Genomic DNA, 22,521 nt, shown 5'->3' with positions numbered 1-22,521 from the left:
TTGGAATGAAAACAGTAATGGACTCAAAACTATTAATCCATGTTGTTATCTCATGTGTGGTCAGAAGAACAGATTGGAAAGTATCAAGAGTGCTGCAAAACTATCAATCCCGCATGTTTGGTTTTATTCTACAGAGTATTCAGACATTGAAGTTGGAAATGAAAATATTCAAATATCAAATCAAACCCTGCCGTTTGTGTAAAAAAAACTGAACAGAAATAATGGAGGTTATGTCCTCATAATGTACAATAAGTCGATTGACGTAACTATTGTGACAGGCCTACAATTAATTGGTTAGCATTTACATTTTCACTCACATTCTAATACTCATATCATGTTGTCACCTGATGAAAAGTAAGGCAGCAAGTAACTTAGCCCCATATTTCAGCTGATCAGGAGGAAGCCTGAGAAACATTTCCTAGCTCAAATAAAAACCCCAAAGGTGCCTTCACAATAATAAAAAAAAAACGCTTCCGAAATAAAATAATAATAAAAAAAGCCTCTTGAACAAAAAACACATCAACCAATAACATAATAAAGCCTACAGGGCTGCATGAGGCTGGTAAGCAGTCTCACACTGAAACCTGCCCTGATGCAATTCACCTAGTGGAAACGGTTTTTCTTTCATGTCAATGCTCAAAGACATCGTCAGTAATACAAGTAAAACAATCCATCTTGAAGTGTTGAATAAGTGGAGGAAACATGTGGTGTGTGTTGTCTTCCAATTATTTTAAAACCTAAAAAAAGGGCTTGTCTCACTCTGATTGGCTGATGAGATATGCACCAGGTGATCTGCAATCAACTCTGAGTGAGTAATTCAGCTGAAATCCATTGGGGATATCAAGTTGACTCAAAAGCTCACAGATATCCTTTAGGTTCAGACTGCAGATGTGAATCTGGTATCATTCCTCTCTTCTCTTTTCTGAGATTAATGTATTTGTATGCATGGTCCTTGTTGAAATAAATACATAATAATAATAATAATAATAATAATAATAATAATCATATTTGTTTCCATCCCTGTAATTGTTGTGGTAGTTCCCATTTTGTATAGGTAGAATTCCAACCCACTCTCCCAAAAAAACGTGTAATAACTACGTTGGTCTACAACAGGGGTATTTAACTAAAATTCAACGAGGTCCAGTTAGAGAAAATCTCCCCTTGCAAAGGTCCGGAACATCCAAATGTCTAACTTGCTTTATGAATTAGTGTGATGTAAATTGAAGTAGCCTGTAGCTTTATCAACATCTGCATGTAATCAACAACTGACTGCCAATCAAATAAAGAAAGTACACTTCAAAAACCACAATATTGTCAATTAACATTGAACTCTACAGATATAGGCTACAGTAAAATACTGTGGATATGTGTAATGTTCCTCTCTGGCTGCATTTAAAAATAAAATAGGAGAAAATAAATAAAATAGCTTTTGAAAATATGTGGATCTTAAAAGTGCTTAATTTTAGACAAATAAAATAAATTGTAGCAGCAGCTTGAGTTTCCCTTTTTCTTTGTTAACCGTTTCACATCATGACTTAACAGTGTCAGCCGATTATAGAACAATATCAGTCTTTACACATCATAACAATTGAACAGTTTTAAAGTTTCTCTTTCTTTCCCTCTTATATTGCAGTCCCTCACTCACTTTGTTTTAATTCAGTGCGAGAATTGAGCTGGAGCTTGTCCTGCCAGGAGTTTAAATCTGGGCTGAAATGGTATCAGGGCTATTCTCATACACACATGCAGGTACAATACCCTGGAACGGTATTTATTTTTTGTGACCTCAGTTCTGACTTGAGAGGGAATGTTTGGTCAAACACTTTGTGTTTTGTCTCATAGTGGCGTTTTGGCACTTTTAATGAGCGCCACGGTCTCTGAAAAATGAGACAAAATTGAAATCCCCTATTAATGTATTGATTATAGGTCCGGGTCCGTATAGGTCGTCGTCTGGGTCCGGATCCGGACCGCGGTCCGCCTGTTGCCGACCCCTGGTCTATAACGTAGGACATAGTATTTCTACAAAAACGATACAATACAATAGTAGGAACCCTTGTTTTTTTTTAACCATTCATTCCAATGGCTGGCGTCTATTACCTCATTTACCTCATTCACACCAACACAACTCCGGTTCAAGCTCCGTGCTAGAGCTTTTCAGGTTCAGAACCGGTTCTTCGGTTTAGCTCCGGCTCTTTTCACACCGCCCAGAGTCCGACTGGTGCCGCGTCATTGCGTCATCGTTTGCGTTATGACGTAACCGTTTGCGTGCCTGCTTCATAAAGCCAAACCGCGCGGAAACCCCTCACAGCTCACACCGACAACAACAACAATGGCCGATTGTGCTCCAGCTTCCTCTGTACCTCTTCGGAAGACCAAATTCCCAGTAGGTAGCTGGTCTCTTCAGTGGGCCACCTTTTTGAACTCTGCCTTGCCCCCGGGCCGTCCGCCCGAGACCCCATCCTTGAACTCTGCCTTGCCCCCGGGCCGTCCGCCCGAGACCCCATCCTTGATCTCTGCTTTGCCCCCGGGCCGTCCGCCCGAGACCACTTCCGGGTCCTCCGCTGTGCTCCTGGGCTGTCAGCCCAAAACCCGTCCTCCAGACCCCCTCCACCCACCCTGGTGGCCCTAGTTTTGTGTCCCTCCTCCGGACTCCCTCCACCCACCCTGATTGAGGTTTTGGACTTTTGTGGGGGGTTTTTTTTTCTAAGGACGTCTGGAATCCATCCCTTGAGGGGGGGGGGGTTCTGTCAGGATTCTCATGTTTTGTCACGTTTGTAGTTTTGCATGTCTGGTTATGGGTGTTTTCCTCCGTGTATATTGTCTGGTCCTTCTTCCTGTGTTTTTCCCCTGTCGTTAGTTTCCCTGGTGTGTCTGATTGTGTTCACCTGTCGCCCTTGTGTTCCTCCTCCCCTGCCCGGCTGTTTCTCGTCTTGTGATTACCCATCTCTGTATTTAGTCTTGTCTCTTCCTGTGTTCAGTCTTGGTTCATTATTTGTCATTCCTGTTCCCCTTCATGTGGGTCACTGTCACCTTTGTTTGGATGCTACCTCGTACCTGGTCGTGAATTCTTGTTTTGCCTCGTACCTGGATTCTTGTTTTGTTCGGCTTTTGGGAAATAAAGCTCGCCTTTTTGTTTCCTTTTGAAACCTGCTTCCTCCTCATTCTGCATTTGGGTCCTATTTTTCCACACACCCTAACACACGAAGCTTGAACCGGAGTTGCGTTGGTGTGAATGAGGTATATGTCACGTGATCTTCAAATTTCTCCCTGGAGAAAAAAAAAACATGGCCGGACTTCGTTTTATTCTCGGTGGAAAATGCCTATTTTAAAGTTAGTTTGGCCATTAAAATGCGTTTTGATGTCATTTGATGCGAGAAATATGAGTTGTTATTTCAGATTATGTGTGCAGTGGATGTACATGATCTTTAGTTTGCTAGTTATTACGAAGATTACTTCAGGAAATTGTGTCCATACAACGTTTTCATTGTTACCAAGGTGGTTGCTATATAGGGACGCTGCTATCGATATTATTTCTGTTATGTTGTGTAACTGTTTAATGTTGTTATCTTTATTGCTACCCCCTTCCCCGTCAATGTATAGTGTTGGTCCACAGCGCAAACGTATTAGTTTAACAACATCCGAATCTAAAATTGTGGCATAGATAGGCCTACGTTATTTTCGACTGTGCAATTCCAGTCTCAGATCTCAAATCACATCGTCATTAACAAATACCGGAAACAGACCGAAAACATTTTTTTAAAATAAAATAATACTTTATTCCGGGAATGCTTGCTTTTCTCTTTGAAAGTCATCACATAACGGCATTGTAATACACGGTTCGGCAGCATTAAATATTACATATCTGCCGTAGTTCTCTATTTATAGAGCCCTGATGAGAAGACTTCTAGACAAACATGAGGAACTGCCGCCAACAATGAAAATGTGACGTGGATCATAAATATATCAGCAATTAAACAACATCTTACATTTCTTTTCACACAATACGTCTCTTCGCAGTATCAACACTAATTCGGCTGACTTTTATATTTGATCCAATTGGTAGATAGGCTGTATTTACACCATAAAGGTGCACAGCTGATATAAAGGGACACCTAGTGGTTAAAGCATGTTATTGAATTTCATTATTTTTATTATAGATATGAATAGGATCCCTATAAAGTATATTCATTACTCGTTATTCTCTACTAATAGTTAATTAAAGACTGTATATAATGACTATTTTGCACATCCCTTTCAAGATTTCAAGACTTTCTAAGGTTTATTGACATATCATATACACAAACGGTGTAGTTATGCAATGAATTAAAAACTTGGGTCGCAGGTTCCTCAATAGTGCATTACAAGACATCTATCAATATTTGTGCATACCTCCAGCAATGTTAATTATATTGAAGCACTTATTTTAACTGATATTATACATATGTATTATACTCTTATAAGATGTATGTAGATATTTAATCTCCGGCCTTGTCAGGTATTGAACGATCAATAAATAAAGAACATAGAATTAATAAATATAAAACACAGAATTTGTGTGATTATACTAAATGATTTACAAATAAACACCACTGCATATTTACAACTGTTACAAATGCTGATGTAACGCAAATGTTTCCAACTTGGGATCAATAAAGTATATCTTATCTTAAGATGATCGATGGCTACTGCCATATTTGCAAAATGTGCCTCTGAACCTTGACAAGTGCATGTTTCAGGCTTATCAGTCTCCTGACAAGCTGCTGCAGTCTGCTGAACAGCTGCTGCTGGTAGTGCCCAAGACCAGGCTCAAAACCCGAGGGCACAGAGCCTTTGCAGCAGCTGGCCCTAGGCTCTGGAACACTCTGCCCCTCCATGTGAGGTCGGCCCAGACCCTAAGGGTTTTTAAATCTACGCTTAAAACACACTTCTTCTCCCTGGCGTTTTAGTCAGAGCGGAGCACGACTCCTGACTTTTCCCTGTGTTTTCTATATATCTCTTTTAATTTATTGTCTTTTATTATGAATGTAGTAATGTGTTTTTAAGTGATTGTAGTATTTATTACATGTACAGCACTTTGGCCTGACCAAAAATCGCTTTTAAATGTGCTTTATCAATAAACTTTGATTTGATTTGATCAATTAACAACAGGAGGGGTCACAAACATAAGACCAGCTGTTAAATAAATCTCTTCTGACCTTAGCTGGCATGTGGATATATTAATGCTGCCCATTATGGGCACAAGCAATTTTCACCCATTTATTAATTATACTGTATGTTTTAAATTTGAGTGTTTCCTATCCCCTAAACCTCCAGGGATGTACATAATACTGGCAACTTCTTATTATGGGAAATACGAAAAAGTCTTTTAAAACTACAACTCCCTAGAGACGTGCCATAGATAGAGGCTGTGGTCGGATAATCCAAAAAAAAAACAGCTCCTAAATTCTAACCCTATCTCCTATTCCTTGACCTCTGAGTGAAACGTCACGGGGTTAAGGGATAGTGGATAGGAGAATTCAAAAGGATTTAGGAGAAGAGACTGCGGTACTTTAGAGAATCCGACTGCACTTTCACTATCCGACGTGTTTATGATGCGCCAGCGGACGTCATTGTGTGCGTCTGCTGCTGTGGGGAAACTATGGAAACTAGTTTTCTATACAACGGACTACAACATGGATGTTTAATAAGAACGACGGACTCATCTAGAGACTCTGCACCGTGCTCTGATGCTTTTTATTGTTTAATTACTTCACACAACTATAAGGAAGCCCAATATGAAGTTATGTGAGGGTGTATAGGGGTAATATTAGAATTTGCTGTATGCAAAAAAGAGAAGTTTTTATAAAACGTTTTTTTCTGCTGTATTCAGACAAAGTATGCAGATCCAGTGTGGTTGATCAGAACAAAGAAAAGCTGTAAACACTTAAAATACATAGAATCAACAGTGTGAGGGTAAATTAAAATATTCATTTAAAAACATACAAGGCTTTGTCTACTGAAGATCAATGCAAGGGCAGAGTTTCACTCTGTGGGGGACAAAAGAAGCATCGTTAATCACCTGGACAAAGGACTCTTTAAAGCAGAGATATTATGCAGACACATGCCTGGATATCAGCAGGAGAGGACTCTTTAAAGTAAATACATTATAAGGTTAAAATAAGATATATATGTAGTGAAATTAGTTTAAAACAGTCACCTTACACTTTTAGTTGTCCTCTCTAAATTAGATTTAAGGTTTTTAAAATGATTAGTGTTAATTAAGGGCTATTGTTATTTTGTTATTTTGGTTTATAAGGGGATAGGAGTTCAACTTTAATGAGCCAGCACCATACTTCCTCTATGCATTTTTCTTGACCTGTATCTGATCTTGAAAACCTCTGGTAAGTACTTTTTTATTTTATTTTATAATATCATGTAATTATTTAATGCTGCTTGGTGTGTGTTAAATAACCTCTGTGCATCTGTTGTATTTATTTTGTAACAGCACTATGGCTCGTAATGATTTAGAAGCTTTGGGGAAAGTGCCCCTATATGTACAAATAATGTGGTGTAGATTTTTAATCAAATCTTTTTTTTGTGTGTCTCAGTTCAGGAAAGTCTGAACCAAATATGAATTGGAATATTAGAGAGGATTAACTATTTTGGTGGAACCCCATATAATTCATTCCCTGTGGAAAGTGAGTATATATGTATTTAAAACTGTATGTGCTTGTATCCAGCTTATTTTTAAAATCAAATATGTTTTTTTTTTGCTGATGTGTAAAACAACGTTTTATATACTTACTCTCTTGTTAAAAGGTGATGAAGTTTGCAGAGTAAGCCAGCCATCAGTGTACCAAAACCTCCCCTCTCTGGAGTTTACACTCAGCCTACCTTCTGCGACAAGTGCGGATCTAAGTTTGATCTTCAGTGATCCTCTCACACACCATCCCACAGAGAGCCAGACAGACTCGTCCCCCTGTAACGCCCCCCTTCAACAGGTCTGATGCTAACCCCCAACACAACTAAGGAACTCGTTTTATTTTAATGGCCTAGGCAGATTTTGACTTTTTTCTCTTGCTAAGATACTTTTAGACACACTTTGAGGTATGCAAAACCTTAAAACTAGAAATTAAGTACATTATCTGATTAGATTTTTTCATAAAGACTGTTTCTCTAAAAGGTAAGTTTGTGATTTTAACACTTTTTTACTGACACTCGGCAGATTTTTGTGTAATTCTCTCACAAAGGAACTGTAAGATACACTTTTTATGTATGCAAAACCTTAAACATTTTTTAAACCAAGATACTTTTGTGATACACCTTTATGTAGGAACATTGTACAACAGGTAGAATGTCAACCACTTTGTAACATTTTATTTTCTTAAAAACTGTGACTCTAAAAGGCAAGTTTGTGATTTCAACACTTATTTACTGACACTAGGCAGATTTGGGCTTTTTTCTCTTTTCTTGTGTTACTAAGATACTTTTAGATACACTTTGATGTATGCAACACTTAACAACTGGTAGAATATGAAATACTTTAGAAGGAATTCGGTTTTATTTTAATGGCCTAGGAAGATTTTGGCTTTTTTCTCTTGCCAAGATACTTTTAGACACACTTTGAGGTATGCAAAACCTTAAAACTAGAAAATGAAGTACATTGTCTGATTAGATTTTTTCTTAAAGGTCCCATGTCATGGCCATTTCCACTGATCATAATTCCGTTGTTGAGGTCTACTAGAATAGATTTATATTGTGCAATTTTCCAAAATCACTTTGGTTTCTCATACAGATGTAGCACTGAATTTCAGACTCCAGCTTACAGCTTCCTGCCTACGACCTGCCAAAGACCAGTATAGAGGAATGTTAAGCCCTAACACTATTTTCCAAGAGGGCGTTGCCAGATTCTCAATTTCAGGTTTTAACCAGGAGATGGCGCTTCATTCACAAATACAGAAAGACAAGTTTCATGGACTTTCAGTTGTGTTTTGAAGAGCATTTGAACACATCAATATTTTAGATCAACTAAAGTATATCTAATCTTGTAATTCAATAATATAGTCTTTATATATTAAATAATCATAATTATAATGTAAATGTTTACATTACACTTCTTTATTTGTTATGCTCATACTTTAACCTTTACAATCGTTTGCTTTAATATGCAGTATATTTTTTGTATATTTTTGTGTTTGCTTCCTCCTGCTCCCTTTCGGACACATCCTGTATGATTTATTATTATTATTAATATGAAGATATTATTAAGATAAGATAAGATGTTATTTTATTGATTGAACATTTTAGTTTAGAATGTGCTGTCCCACGGTAATTCAGAAGGCTCACAGGTCACATTCCGACCATTATTTAAAACAATAGGTGCTTTCACACCGTCTACAGTTTGATTTGTATAGAGGGAGCTCTGTCAGTTTTCGAATTACCCATTTGCTTTCGGGGAGCCCTATTTTTCAGAGCACATCCTGCTACTAAATATGTCACACGCACGCTCTGTTGACTGGCGCAGCAGCGCGGATGCGATCAATTGCTATAAAAACACTCTTCTACTAATACAGACGGTGTCACTATGCCGGCGGATGTGGCCGTTGTTGAAGCCTCTTCAGGCTCCGCATCGGCAGGCCTCTCCCTCGGTGTGGAGCTGTCAAGCTCGACCCTAACGCCGCTTACAGCCGGCCAACTAAAAGTTGTTTTCCGTTCACGTTGTCATTTTGAGACTCCTTCGCTTCTTTGCTTGTGAATCCAAAAACTGTGACGCTTGGCTGTTTTCGTTTTGCCATATTTTTTATTACAAAGCCAGAGTTAAAAAAATATCAATATGAACATTTCAAATACCGCGCCGGCATCCCCGCCATAACCATAGCAACGTAAGTAAGAATGCAGCGCCGCCACGTACAGATGGCAACACCCAGACATATTCACAAATATAAAACAAATATTCAGAAACTGTAATGAACAATAACTATTATTTATTTCAAGAACTGTTATTTACAGAAACTCAACATTTCTAATCTGTGTGACACAAATATGCACGATTGTTTTGGGCTCCCCCTATTTATCTCAAAGTCAGCATTCAGTCTAGCTCCCCCTAGCTCCCCCCCCCCATTTCGAACAGTGTCTGTGGCTGAATGGCCAGCGATTAGGTGAGCGCATTTATCATAGGTGATCAGAGCTAACTGCCTGCCGTCAGACTTGTTCCTTATGGGGAAAATAACACCCGTCATGTGTGTGTAGAAGTGTGTGTGGTTAAAACACTTTCATGACGTGAAGGAATTTCCTTCTATAAAACAGCTGTGGGCAGCAGTGAGTGTCACGGACATGAATTCATAGATCAAGGCAGACTGGTGCACACACTCTCCTGTCCTGCCAGGCGACACGCCCGTTCTAAGCCGTGTCCCTCACTCACATCCCAAGCATCCCCCAAAAGTGTATTATGTTGTTACATCGTTTCAGATGTTATGTTTCAGTTGTGCTTTGTCTATGTTCAGTGATGCAAACTTGTCACTTTTCGGCGAAATTCGCCGTTTTGAATCCAAAATAAGTCGTTTGTGTGATTCATGTAGATCTGCAATACAAATATTTTTGGGGTATGGGGGGGGCTGGGACCCGGAGTAATCTGCGCCCGTGAGCTGTTATGTGCCATCATGACACGCATGGTGTTCTTTTTTATATATATTATAATGAAGTACGAGCTGTGTGCTCGAGTCTTCCTGCCTGTCGGCTCTGCTCATGGATGTATAATAAGGCTCTGCTGCTCCGAGATGATGGTCTAGCTTCAGCAGCTACGTTACCTACGGGTGCATTCGTTAATATTAACTGTGCGTCCGGAGTCACTATGGCACAGACTGGACCGCTGGTGAACAGCTGTTAGAACGGGCCGTTCAGGTGTTCAGAGCAGAGCTCCCTGTCGGAGCGGCAGAGCGTGATGTGAACTGAAACGTTTTTCTGTGGCAATATTATTTAAGGAATCGTTGAGCTAGCTAGCTAGCATACATTGTCACTATCTGCTAACGTTAGCTTTAGCCTTCTATTTCTAATAGTTGTTTTCATAGGCTATAAACAGAGGGGGTAAAAGTATATATATATTGTACTTGAGTAAAAGTAGAAGTACTCAGGTCTTGTACTTGAGTAAAAGTAGAAGTACTCAGATCTTGTACTTGAGTAAATGTAGAAGCACACAGATCTTGTACTAGAGTAAAAGTAGAAGTACGGAAATCTTGTACTTGAGTAAAAGTAGAAGCACTCAGGTCTTGTACTTGAGTAAAAGTAGAAGTACTCAGATCTTGTACTAGAGTAAAAGTAGAAGTACTCAGGTCTTGTACTTGAGTAAAAGTAGAAGTACTCAGATCTTGTACTTGAGTAAAAGTAATAGTCCCAGAGTGTAGGAATACTCTGTTACAGTAAAAGTCCTGCATTTAAAATGTTCCTCAAGTAAAAGTAGAAAAGTATTATCATCAAAATATAGTGAAAGTAGCGACAGTAAAAGTAGTCATTGTGCAGATTGGTCCATTTCAGAATAATATATATGATATGTTTTATAATGATTGATCATGAAAGTGTTCTCAAAGCTGGTAAAGGTGCAGCTAGTTTGAATGACTTTGTATACTGCAGGGTAGCTTGTGGATTTACTCCAGGTGGAACTAAAGTCGGAATTATCACTTGATTATATTTCACATCATTCATCCACATCTGTAAAGTAACTAAAGGTATTACATACATGGAGTGGAGGGAAAGTACAGCATGTACCTCTGAACTGTAGTGGACGAGAAGAACAAAGTAGCAAAACATTGAAATACTTAAATAAAGTACAAGTATCTCAAAATTGTGCCCAAGTATAGTACTTGTTGAGTTTATTAACTTAGTTACTTTACCATGTGGCTGTAAAGATAAAAATACTTAAGCCTTGCACAGAGGCATGAAAATACATTTTCAAAATGCTCAACGTTGCTGCCAAAATTATAAACTGACTGCTACACAATTTAAAATAAATGCTTTTATATATTTCTATTAGATGTGACTCTTTGGCGTTTCTGTTATTATTAACACTGCTGCTTTAGTTGTTCTGACTGCTAACATCCTCTGTCATTCCGTGGGGTGGGGGATCCGGGGGCTCGGATCCTTGTCACCTTTTTCATACCTGATGAGTTTGCATCCCTGTATGTTAAAAAGCCTCAGTCACCTTAATTCATGTAATAAAAACATCTCAGGTCAGTAATACTCAAAGCTAAATGTGCAATACCATGTTCAGCTATGTTACTATTTATAATGTTATTGTTGTTACATCAGAAGATGTACATATTGAAATGATTTCTTAACTTACAGTAGGCTATTTTTTACAATGTGTGTTGGAAGGATTTATTAAATTACAATGAATATTGTCATTGTTGAAGGCTTTTAGAGAAGGGTGAACTATAAGCCTGAATTACATAACATTTGATACCTAAAAACATAAAAGCCACAATAAATAAATCACAATTATTCTAGTTATTTTTACCTCCCGTATTGCTTTCAACCCACCAGCTTTTATGGTGTTGTTACGTCACTAACTGTAAGCTTGTCACATACAGTCTATGGTCACTCAGAGTAACCTACTGTTAATTTAGTCATGTCGTTAATTTGTTGAGAATGTGGCCATGTAATAAGCGGGATAATTTGCAGCGACTTGTTCCTTATGGGGAAAATAACACCTTTCATCCAGATGAGGATCCCTCCACTACACTTTGGGATCCTGATCGACCGACGAAGCTCCATTAAAATATACATATCTTTGGTGAATTACTGAGTTTAGGCACGTTAATAACGTTTTAATGAAGTTGAATACAGTATATTCATATGTGTCAGTGATTTCATGTCATTTCGGCGAACATAAACATAAATGATCGTGGTGAAGATGATGACTAAATTAGGATTAAAAATCGAGAGCCGGGCTGCATTTCCTCCCGTTCGTTTTTTTCGAATAACAAAATTATTTTTGTTAAATAACAACATGGTGATGTTTTGTAAATGATTACATGTCTCTTATTTAGCACAGTAGTATGATATCCGTGACATATGGATCTTAACAAAGTTCCGCTGTACATCCAGTCCAGCGTACTGTATCTGACTTTATTTCACATGAGCTCCAGTGTGGAACCCCACTGCACCCCCTGGTGGATCAATGATCCATTGCAGCTGGCTTCATTATAATTACATTTATCTATCACGGGGGCGGTCTCAAGTCAAGCTGGAGGTTTTCCCTTGAGCGAGGGCAGATCACGTACCAATCACGGCCCTCCCGTTTCAAACTGTCTGAAATTAATCGCTACATCTGTACAGCATCTCTGTAAACTACGTGTATTCACTGAATTTCACTCTCTGCCTTTAACGGCTCGTTGTAGCTCCAATAGCTCCAGCCCCCACCCTCCCTGTGAGCACAGTGTGCTCTGATTGGTCGGGACGTTGTGAATCGCGCTGAGCTCCGTGGAGGTGTGGTTTCCTTGTTTAGTGACAGCGAAACACAGCCAAACTCACCCTGAGCACACACAAAGTCACAGCCGAAGTAAAAACAATAAGTGTGGCTTGATATTGAGTAAGACAAAGGTTGATAAACGCTGTGAGAATGGGTCTGCAGAGAGAATTTCGCAGCGATCCCAACTGTCTGTTATCAGCCTGCAGCCAGGGAGGAGAGATCAGCAGAGCTGCCTGCACTGAGTGTGTGTTTGAGGAAGTCCGTGGATTGGTCAATTTGGACCAACAGCGGGGGCTTAACGTAACGGCTCCGCGGACGTAACGTAACGGCTCCACGGATTGGTCCATTTGGTTCCGGGTAACGCATGAAACATCATGCGGTACCCGGAAGAATCAATGGACAGTGACGTATCTCCAACAAGGCGTTTTGGGGAGGTCTTTTCTGTGTTAGAGGTTTACTTGCTACAGGGTGTACTTTGAGGCTTTTGACTCTGCAGACCGTTTACATCAGGTGTCTCAGACTCCAGGCCCGTGGGCCAGACGTGGCCCGCGAGACAGTTTCTCATGGCCCCTTTGTTGATATCATGTAATAGTGTTAATCTGGCCCGCGCGTTTACGTTTGCGCTTTATATTTCAATTTTATTTTTCCCGCTGCTGCTGCCGCTGCTGGCAGGGAACTGCTGCGCGGAGTTCCCTCGCCCCTCCCCCCTCCGAGGGAACTCCGCCACACGTCAATCAAATGCGAGCAGCGGAATCAATCCAGAGTGATCCAAAAGTGACACAGAGTGGAAGCAAAATATATCGCCATGTCTTCATCAAAACTTTCAGGGAAAAGAAAAATCGATGATGACCACAGAACATTTCAGGAGAAGTGGGAGACTGAATATTTTTTTGTTGAGTACAGGGGAAACGCAACGTGCCTTATATGCACAGAGAAAATCGCTGTATACAAGGAGTATAACGTCAAACGTCACTACTCAACTAAACATGCAGAGTATGCAAAATACCTGGGAGATGAGAGAGAGAAAAAAGTCACAGAGCTAAAAAAATTCTATGGAAGCAACAAAATCTCTTCAAGAAAGGAAGCAATGAGGCTGATTTAGCAGTCGAAGTTAGCTATGTGGTGAGTGAGATGATTGCTAGGGCGGGAAAGCCGTTTACGGAAGGCGAGTTTGTAAAAAAATGCATGTTGCAGGCTGCAAGTATAGTCTGTCCGGAAAAGAAGGGTCAGTTCAACAACATCAGCCTGTCAGCTAACACAGTGGCAGAGCGCATTTCTGACTTATCAAGTGACATATATGATCAGCTGTGCGACAAAGCCAAACTTTTCCGTGCATACTCTGTGGCTCTTGATGAGAGCACAGACATCACTGACACCGCTCAGCTCGCAATGTATGTCCGTGGTGTTGATGACAATTTCGAAGTGACAGAGGAGTTCCTTACAGTGAAACCAATGCATGGCCAGACCACCGCTCAGGAGATATTTCAGCAACTGTGTGATGCCATTGCGGATATCGGTTTGCCATGGAAGAGGTTTGTTGGAATTACGACGGACGGAGCGCCATCAATGACAGGGAGAAAAAACGGGCTGGTGGGAACTGGAGGAGGAGGGTGTGGAGGAGGCTATTGCTCTGCACTGCATTATCCATCAGCAGGCCCTTTGCAGCAAATGCTTGAAGTTTGACAATGTGATGTCTGTCGTTGTGAAATGCATCAACCATATCAGATCCAGGGGCTTAAAGCACCGCCAGTTCCGTGCTTTTTTGGAGGAAATTGAGTCAGAATATGAGGATGTGTTCTACTTCACAGAGGTATGTTGGCTCAGCAGGGGAAACGTCCTGAAGAGGTTTTTTGAGTTGAGAACAGAACTGAAAGTATTCATGCTGGAGAAGGGTGGGATGGCTGTTCCCGAGCTGAGTGATCCCAAATGGCTCATGGACTTAGCTTTTCTTGTTGACATCACGCAGGAGCTGAATGCTCGGAATAAGAAGTTGCAGGGCCAGGGCCAGCTTGTTAGTGCAGCATATGACAATGTCAGAGCATTCTCTACAAAACTGATGTTATGGAAAGCCCAGCTCCCTCAGGAAAACCTCTGCCATTTCCCAGCATGCAAGGCTCTCATGGACAGGGGCACAGCATTCAGTGGTGAGAAATATATTGATGCCATTGTGAAGCTACAGGAGGAATTCGATCAGCGGTTTGCAGACTTCAAGACACACAGAGCCACTTTCCAAATGTTTGCAGACCCCTTCTCCTTTGATGTGGAAAATGCCCCTGGTGTGCTTCAAATGGAACTCATCGGCCTGCAGTGCAATTCTGAGCTCAAAGCCAAGTTCAGGGAAGTGAATGAGAAAGCAGACAAGCTTGGACAGTTCATGAGAGAATTGCCCCCCTCCTTCCCTGAGATTTCCAGGATGTTCAAGCGGACCATGTGCCTTTTTGGGAGCACATATATGTGTGAACAGCTCTTCTCCACCATGAACTTCAATAAGTCAAAGTACAGGTCCAGACTTACTGATGCACATCTTCAAGCCATACTGAGGGTTTCAACTGCTTTGTGAGAGGAAGCGCTGCCAGGTCTCTACCAGCAAGGAGTAGGCAAGAAAGACATAGTTATGTTGTGAAGAACAGTTCATGTTAAGAAGATGTTGAAGAACTGTTAATGTTGTATTTTTTAATAAATGTTTTGCGGAATAGGTTGGTTTCACTTGACGTCACACCGCTGCGTTCCTTTGGCGCGAAATTCCATTGGAGGTCAGGAAGTAATTTTCTACAGAGGATCTAGCTGCTGTTACCATTGTGAAAATGCCGGTGTGTTGTGTAGTTTACGGTTGTTCCAATCGATCCGGCCGAGAGAAAAACAAGAGGTTTTACCGAGTGCCAAAGGTTGTCGTCCATAAAGCTGAGCAATTTAAGAAGCTAACCAAAGAACGCCGGAAAAAATGGCTTTCAAACCTACATCTGCGGTCGGGAGGAGCAGAGTCGTCTAATGCACGTGTCTGCAGCGACCACTTCATCAAAGGTATTAGCTAACTTGGTTTTTGTGGCTTTGTTTATGTATTATTGGGTTGTGGTTAAATGCTTATGTAATTTGTAATACTGATCATGTTTAAGTTACCTGTAGTCTAATATGGACTTTGTTGGGACTTTTTAGGGTGCCCTAGCGCTTTGGGTGACGTTGAGTCGGTAGACTGGGCTCCCACTGTTAGCCTCGGTTACCACACAACAAGTAAGCCCAGATCAGAGGCATCTCTTCGACGAGAGCAGAGGATGGAGCTCAAGGAAGACCAACAAAGACAATCAGAATGTGCAGAGGCTTTGTTGGATCTCCTGCAGACAACCCAGAACCCAGAACCGACGCAGCCCCCGTCTGACAGCCCACAACCAGAGGACACCAGTGGGATATTAAATGACCAACAAGGTAAATTAACCACCAGCATTATTATTAAATATTACAAATGTGATTGTCAGAAAATCAATGCAAACTTTGAATTAGGTTTAGGTTTAGAAAAAAGAGTACTAACTTGAGAATCTGCAATAATTGGAATAGAGAACTTGCATGTCTGTAAAAAGGTTGTCAAAAAGATAACATCACAACAATTCACATTCATATTTGACTATTTTAAATAACTAATTATGCTTGCTACTGCTATATTGTATGCAGATGCAGGATGCCAGACTGATTTAACGATGGAGGACATCGAGAGGATGGAGGATGTTCTGAGACAGAACACAACAGAGCTGGGAGATCTTCGGACAAAGGCACTGGACACAAAGTTCAACCAGGAGTCCTTTGAGAACAACGAAGAGAAGACAAAGTTTTACACCGGGCTCCCCAACTTCTTAGTTTTACTTCAGGTTTTTCAACTGTGCGAGCCCTACATCACCTGTGGCCCTATGTGGCCCTATGTCTGTGCTCTCCAAATTTGAACAGTTCATTTTAGTTTTTGCTGAGGCTGAATCTCCCTCTGAAAGATTAGGCTTTCAGGTTCAACATCTCTCTCTCCACTGATTCTAGAATTTGGCATAAGTTAATTGACATACTTCATGAGAGTACAGAATTTATAATTGAGTGGCCAGAGCGACATGTACTTCAAGCTACAATGCCAATGGGATTCAGACAGGCATTTGGATGTAGAGTTGCTGTGATTGTTGACTGTTTTGAAGTTTTTATTGAGAGGCCCTCTAATGTACTAGCTAGAGCACAAACATGGTCCAACTACAAGCATCACCATACTGTTACATTTCTGATTGGTGTTGCTCCCCAAGGCTATGTCACTTACATATCTTGTGCCTGGGGAGGAAGAGTTAGTGATAAACAGATCACAATACAGAGTGGGCTCCTAAAAAACCTGTTACCTGGAGATATTGTCCTAGCAGACCGTGGGCTCGATATTGGCGATAGTGTGGGATTTTACTGTGCTTCACTAAAGATGCCTGCATTCACCAGGAGGAAAAGTCAGCTGTCAGCATACGAGGTGGAAGAGACAAGAAAAATAGCTAATGTGCGTATTCATGTCGAAAGAGTCATAGGATTAGTCAGAAGAAAATATCAGATTCTGCAAAGCAGGGCTGTGCCCATAGAGCACATGCTAACAAAACCAGATGAGGCACTAGCATTAATTGACAAGATTGGGGTTATTTGCTGTGCCTTGTCTAATCAGTCAGTGTCTGTCGTCCCCTTGGAGTAAAGTCATGGAGCTGTAATCTTGTAAATAAGAAACCATGTATTATTCAGTATCATTTAATCTTTTCAGTAAACATCTTTTTGTGTTCAAACATCTTGTGTTCAAGTCTTCTCAGTAAACATCTTTTTGTGTGTTGTAAATTGTGTAGCCCTAATCAATATACAACTTTCATCTACATTCAGGCTTAATTCATTCAACAATATTCTAGAGATGACAATTGGTCTGGTGACACTCCCATGTATGGCCATTGAGGGTTATTGTAAATGTAAATAAGAAACCATGTATTATTCAGTCTTCTTCGTATCATTTAATCTTTTCAGTAAACATCTTTTTTACAATAGCAATATATCACACAGCCCTACTTCCTCTAGTGAGTGTGGTCAGTGAATATGAAGGTGCTGTAATGCAGGTTAAAGAGCTGCCACTGTGCAAATAATAATGCAACAAGGAGAGAACCACAACTTCCGCTCACAACAAAGTCTTCTGTCACCATGGGGCAGCCAATCAGATCCAAGGAGCAGATGAATGGTTCTGAGGTTTTTGGATCTATTCCGGCGATCACAGGCTCGATGTAGTATGGCCCAAACCTGATGAAAGCATGACATATTTACCATTTATGCAGGTATTTGTGCCTACTGTAAGCAGCTTAAATGTGGACATGGGTCTATATTAAGTTCAGTGCACACACCTCTTCTCGTACAACAGGTTGGACGCCATGCTCATGAAGGTCTTGGGCTTGATCTGGCGACCCTCCTTCAGCTCGTACAGGTTCAGTCTGAATTTAAGCCTCTGGGATCTACACACAAGGCAAAGATGTCCATCAATCCTCAGATATTTACATTGAATTCAGTCATCACAAATCTAACTTATTTCAAAGCTATGGATAGCAGAATTTCTAATAACGTTTTCTCCCCTATTTATTAGAATGCATAGTAATACTATTCAACTACAACACTTTTGTTGTTGGTATAAACATTATAGGTATAGTATTGTACTTGACACTCTAGGCTTTCTCTAAATGAGAAGTCTTACTTAGTCTAGATCTGAGAGCTGTAGCTTTATAGAGTTGTAAATCAATCCTGTCATCATAGTACCCTGGTGTTCACAACTGTTTAGCCACTTTGAGAGAACAAGGTGGAGATCTACACACTCACACTGTCTGAACATCAGTGGCCTGTCCTGCCAGCCCAATATACAGCTTATCTCCCATGGGGAAGATCTTCTGGAAGTCTGTGGTGACCATCTGAGCCTGGATGCCAAACCTCCGATCCGCTGCTATCGCCACACAGTTCTTCCCTCGCATGGCATCCCTCCGTTATAGGACATAATAGACTGGATGAAGAAGGAGAAACGTAAGAAGAGTTAAGTTAGTCAGAGCTTAAATCATTGATGGATCAAACAACTGATTAAAGAGACAAATCAAACTATTTAAATATAAAGCTCATTTTTAAGCACATTCATTGAAATAAAAATTAAGTTTAAGTTGAGGCCCTTCTATACAGCATAACATGTAAAGAATATCCTAAGAATATGTATTATTTGCAACATGCAAATAAGATACTGAATAATGTTGTCCTCAAAATAAATGACTGAAATCTATGTATTTCATTTAAGGACCAAAAACATGACTCAGGGTTATTTCCAACCACCCAAATGTGTAAACATGGAGCATAACGTTCATCTAAAATCATTTCAACGATCAAAAGAAATAAAAGTAAGATAAAATAAAAAGTGTAGTTGTAGAACATTATTATTGAACCAAAGTCTTTATTATCCCGCGTTATACATGTTTAAATGTAAGGATGTATAGTGAAACCTCATTGCTGGGTTGTTGAAGTTGTTGCAGTTGTCTGCTGTCAGTGGACTCACATTAACAAATTGCTGATTAGCTTAGTAGGTTGAAGCTTTAGCTAACCAAACTAGCAATGTCTAATTAACCAAACGTTAGCTAATGTTGACCCAAACGCAACATCAGCCCTTTAAGTGAACCGGATTTATTGAATCATAATGCCATTAAAGTGATTTCGGGGAATGATTGTAACAGTTAAGTTAGCCTACAAGACACAACGTTAGCTCGTGTGCAGCTAGGTAAGCTAAGTATTTAGCATTGCAGCTATGCCCCGGCTACCATCACAATTAAATGTTTTGTATAATTAACTACAACATTGAATATATTGAAACGTTTAGAGTTGTGAGATTGAAGTTACTTGCAACCCCAAACTTAAAATATGTTTTCATTGAATATTTGCTAAGTTTAAGCAGGATGGAGAAGTCTATAAGCTAGCTGGCTACCAACATTAGCTTAGCCATCTCTTGTAACTGTTACCCTTAAATACTAGTTACATTTGACCATTTACCTAAAAACACATTGGCATGTGATCTAATGTCTGGTGCTCTTACCATTGTGAGTGTGTTGTGATTTTTTCACGATATCTGCGGCGTGCAGGTTCATTTAATTGTTTGACATAGTCGGTGTCCTCCATGATTCCTGCGTTGATGAATGATTGCGTTTTCACTTCCTGACCTCCACTTGAATTTCGCGTGTCATAGAAGTCACGTGACTGAAACCAAGCTATACTTGAAGCGGCCCAGACTTACCGCGGTGAATTTAGTTTTAGGTTGGATATTCGACGGACATTCGCGGACCCGCCAGCAGCGTCAGTTTCCCGGACACGCCGGCAGCGTCAGTTTAACGGGGAGATCTTCTCCGCGAAACGAGGCTTTCACTTAGGGACCATCAACAAATGACATTTACAATTACACAAGAAAAATGTTCTTTTTAATAAATCGACAGCTTCTCGATCGTGTGAATGTGAAGCAAATTCACCCTAGTGCATACATTTATTGAACAAACCTCTTTTTATTGCATTTTAATACTTTAAATAGGTTTTATTAATATTTTTGATGGAAACATTTGCTTATTTCGTCAATAACTTCCAGGTCATGTGACCGATTCACTCAAAATCAGTGCTGGGGCAAAGAACTACACTGGCTGCATAGGACACACCTCTTTTTATTGCATTTTAATAGTCTAAATATTTTTATATTAATATTTTTATGGAAAAATTAGCTTATTTCTTCAATACCTTCCAGGTCATGTGAACTAATCACTCAAAATCAATGCTGGGTCAAAGAACTACACTGGCCGCATAGGACACACCTCTTTTTATTGCATTTTAACACTCTAAATATTTTTTATTAATATTTTGATGGAAAAATGAGCTTATTTCTTCAATACCTTCCAGGTCATGTGACCGATGCACTCAAAATCAGTGCTGGGTCAAAGAACTACACTGGCTGCATAGGACACACCTCTTTTTATTGCATTTTAATAGTCTAAATATTTTTATATTAATATTTTTATGGAAAAATTAGCTTATTTCTTCAATACCTTCCAGGTCATGTGAACTAATCACTCAAAATCAATGCTGGGTCAAAGAACTACACTGGCCGCATAGGACACACCTCTTTTTATTGCATTTTAACACTCTAAATATTTTTTATTAATATTTTGATTGAAAAATGAGCTTATTTCTTCAATACCTTCCAGGTCATGTGACCGATGCACTCAAAATCAGTGCTGGGTCAAAGAACTACACTGGCTGCATAGGACACACCTCTTTTTATTGCATTTTAATAGTCTAAATATTTTTATATTAGTATTTTGATGGGAAAATGAGCTTATTTCTTCAATACCTTCCAGGTCATGTGACCTAATCACTGAAAATCAATGTTGGGTCAAAGAACTACACTGGCTGCATAGGACACACCTCTTTTTATTACATTTTAACACTCTAAATATTTTATATTAATATTTTAATGGAAAAATTACCTTATTTCTTCAATACCTTCCAGGTCATGTGACCTAATCACTCAAAATCAATGTTGGGTCAAAGAACTACACTGGCCGCATAGGACACACCTCTTTTTATTGCATTTTAACACTCTAAATATTTTTTATTAATATTTTGATGGAAAAATGAGCTTATTTCTTCAATACCTTCCAGGTCATGTGACCGATTCACTCAAAATCAGTGCTGGGTCAAAGAACTACACTGGCTGCATAGGACACACCTCTTTCTATTGCATTTTAATAGTCTAAATATTTTTATATTAGTATTTTGATGGAAAAATTAGCTTATTTCTTCAATACCTTCCAGGTCATGTGACCTAATCACTCAAAATCAATGTTGGGTCAAAGAACTACACTGGCTGCATAGGACACACCTCTTTTTATTGCATTTTAACACTTTAAATATTTTATATTAATATTTTGATGGAAAAATTAGCTTATTTCTTCAATACCTTCCTGGTCATGTGACCGATCCACTCAAAATCAATGTTGTGTCAAAGAACTACACTGGCTAAATAGGACACACCTCTTTTTATTGCATTTTAATACTTAAAATATTTTTATATTAATATTTTAATGCGAAATTGAGCTTATTTCTTCAATACCTTCCAGGTCATGTGACCTAATCACTCAAAATCAATGCTGGGCCAAAGAACTACACTGGCTGAATAGGACACACCTCTTTTTATTGCATTTTAATACTTAAATAATTTGTATATTAATATTTTGATGCAAAAATGAGCTTATTTCTTCAATACCTTCCAGGTCATGTGACCGATTCACTCAAAATCAATGTTGGGTCAAAGAACTACACTGGCTGAATAGGACACACCTCTTTTTATTCCATTTTAATACTTAAAATATTTTTATATTAATATTTGAATGCAAAATTGAGCTTATTTCTTCAATACCTTCCAGGTCATGTGACCTAATCACTCAAAATCAATGCTGGGCCAAAGAACTACACTGGTTGAATAGGACACACCTCTTTTTATTGCATTTTAATACTTAAATAATTTGTATATTAATACTTTGATGCAAAAATTAGCTTATTTCTTCAATACCTTCCAGGTCATGTGACCGATTCACTGAAAATCAGTGCTGGGTCAAAGAACTACACTGGCTGCATAGGACACACCTCTTTTTATTGCATTTTAATAGTCTAAATATTTTTATATTAGTATTTTGATGGGAAAATGAGCTTATTTCTTCAATACCTTCCAGGTCATGTGACCTAATCACTGAAAATCAATGTTGGGTCAAAGAACTACACTGGCTGCATAGAACACACCTCTTTTTATTGCATTTTAACACTCTAAATATTTTATATTAATATTTTAATGGAAAAATTACCTTATTTCTTCAATACCTTCCAGGTCATGTGACCTAATCACTCAAAATCAATGTTGGGTCAAAGAACTACACTGGCTGCATAGGACACACCTCTTTTTATTGCATTTTAACACTCTAAATATTTTTATATTAATATTTTGATGGAAAAATGAGCTTATTTCTTCAATACCTTCCAGGTCATGTGACCGA

The 22,521-nt window shown here is 39.3% G+C and overlaps 2 protein-coding genes across 3 annotated transcripts in view; one reads left to right on the top strand and one right to left on the bottom strand.

Annotated features, from left to right (window-relative positions):
- LOC307028144 (uncharacterized protein) overlaps positions 1-17,219 on the top strand; it is a 207,705-nt gene extending 190,486 nt beyond the window's left edge. The window contains exons 2-3 of the mRNA XM_079662949.1: positions 15,593-15,859; positions 16,103-17,219. Of these exons, the coding sequence (XP_079519075.1) occupies positions 15,593-15,628 (36 nt within the window). The 3' untranslated portion in view covers positions 15,629-15,859; positions 16,103-17,219. The remainder of the gene's footprint in view (positions 1-15,592; positions 15,860-16,102) is intronic.
- LOC307028145 (proteasome subunit beta type-3-like) lies at positions 17,167-19,939 on the bottom strand. 2 transcript variants are annotated; one of them, XM_079662951.1, is made up of 4 exons: positions 19,725-19,939; positions 18,281-18,458; positions 17,815-17,922; positions 17,167-17,713 (listed from the first exon to the last, which is right to left on the bottom strand). In XM_079662951.1, the coding sequence occupies exons 2-4, from the start codon at positions 18,427-18,429 to the stop codon at positions 17,494-17,496; spliced, it is 477 nt and encodes a 158-aa protein (XP_079519077.1). In that variant the 5' UTR covers positions 18,430-18,458; positions 19,725-19,939; the 3' UTR covers positions 17,167-17,493. The 2 variants fall into 2 exon arrangements, with proteins under 2 accessions (XP_079519077.1, XP_079519076.1); XM_079662950.1 differs by having other exon boundaries at positions 19,527-19,936.
- Positions 19,940-22,521: the final 2,582 nt, after the last annotated feature.

The sequence above is a fragment of the Notothenia rossii genome, assembly GCF_949606895.1.
Source record: "Notothenia rossii genome assembly, chromosome: 2".
NCBI classification, from domain to species: Eukaryota; Metazoa; Chordata; class Actinopteri; order Perciformes; family Nototheniidae; genus Notothenia; species Notothenia rossii.
This window is presented reverse-complemented; position numbering and strand designations above follow the sequence as displayed.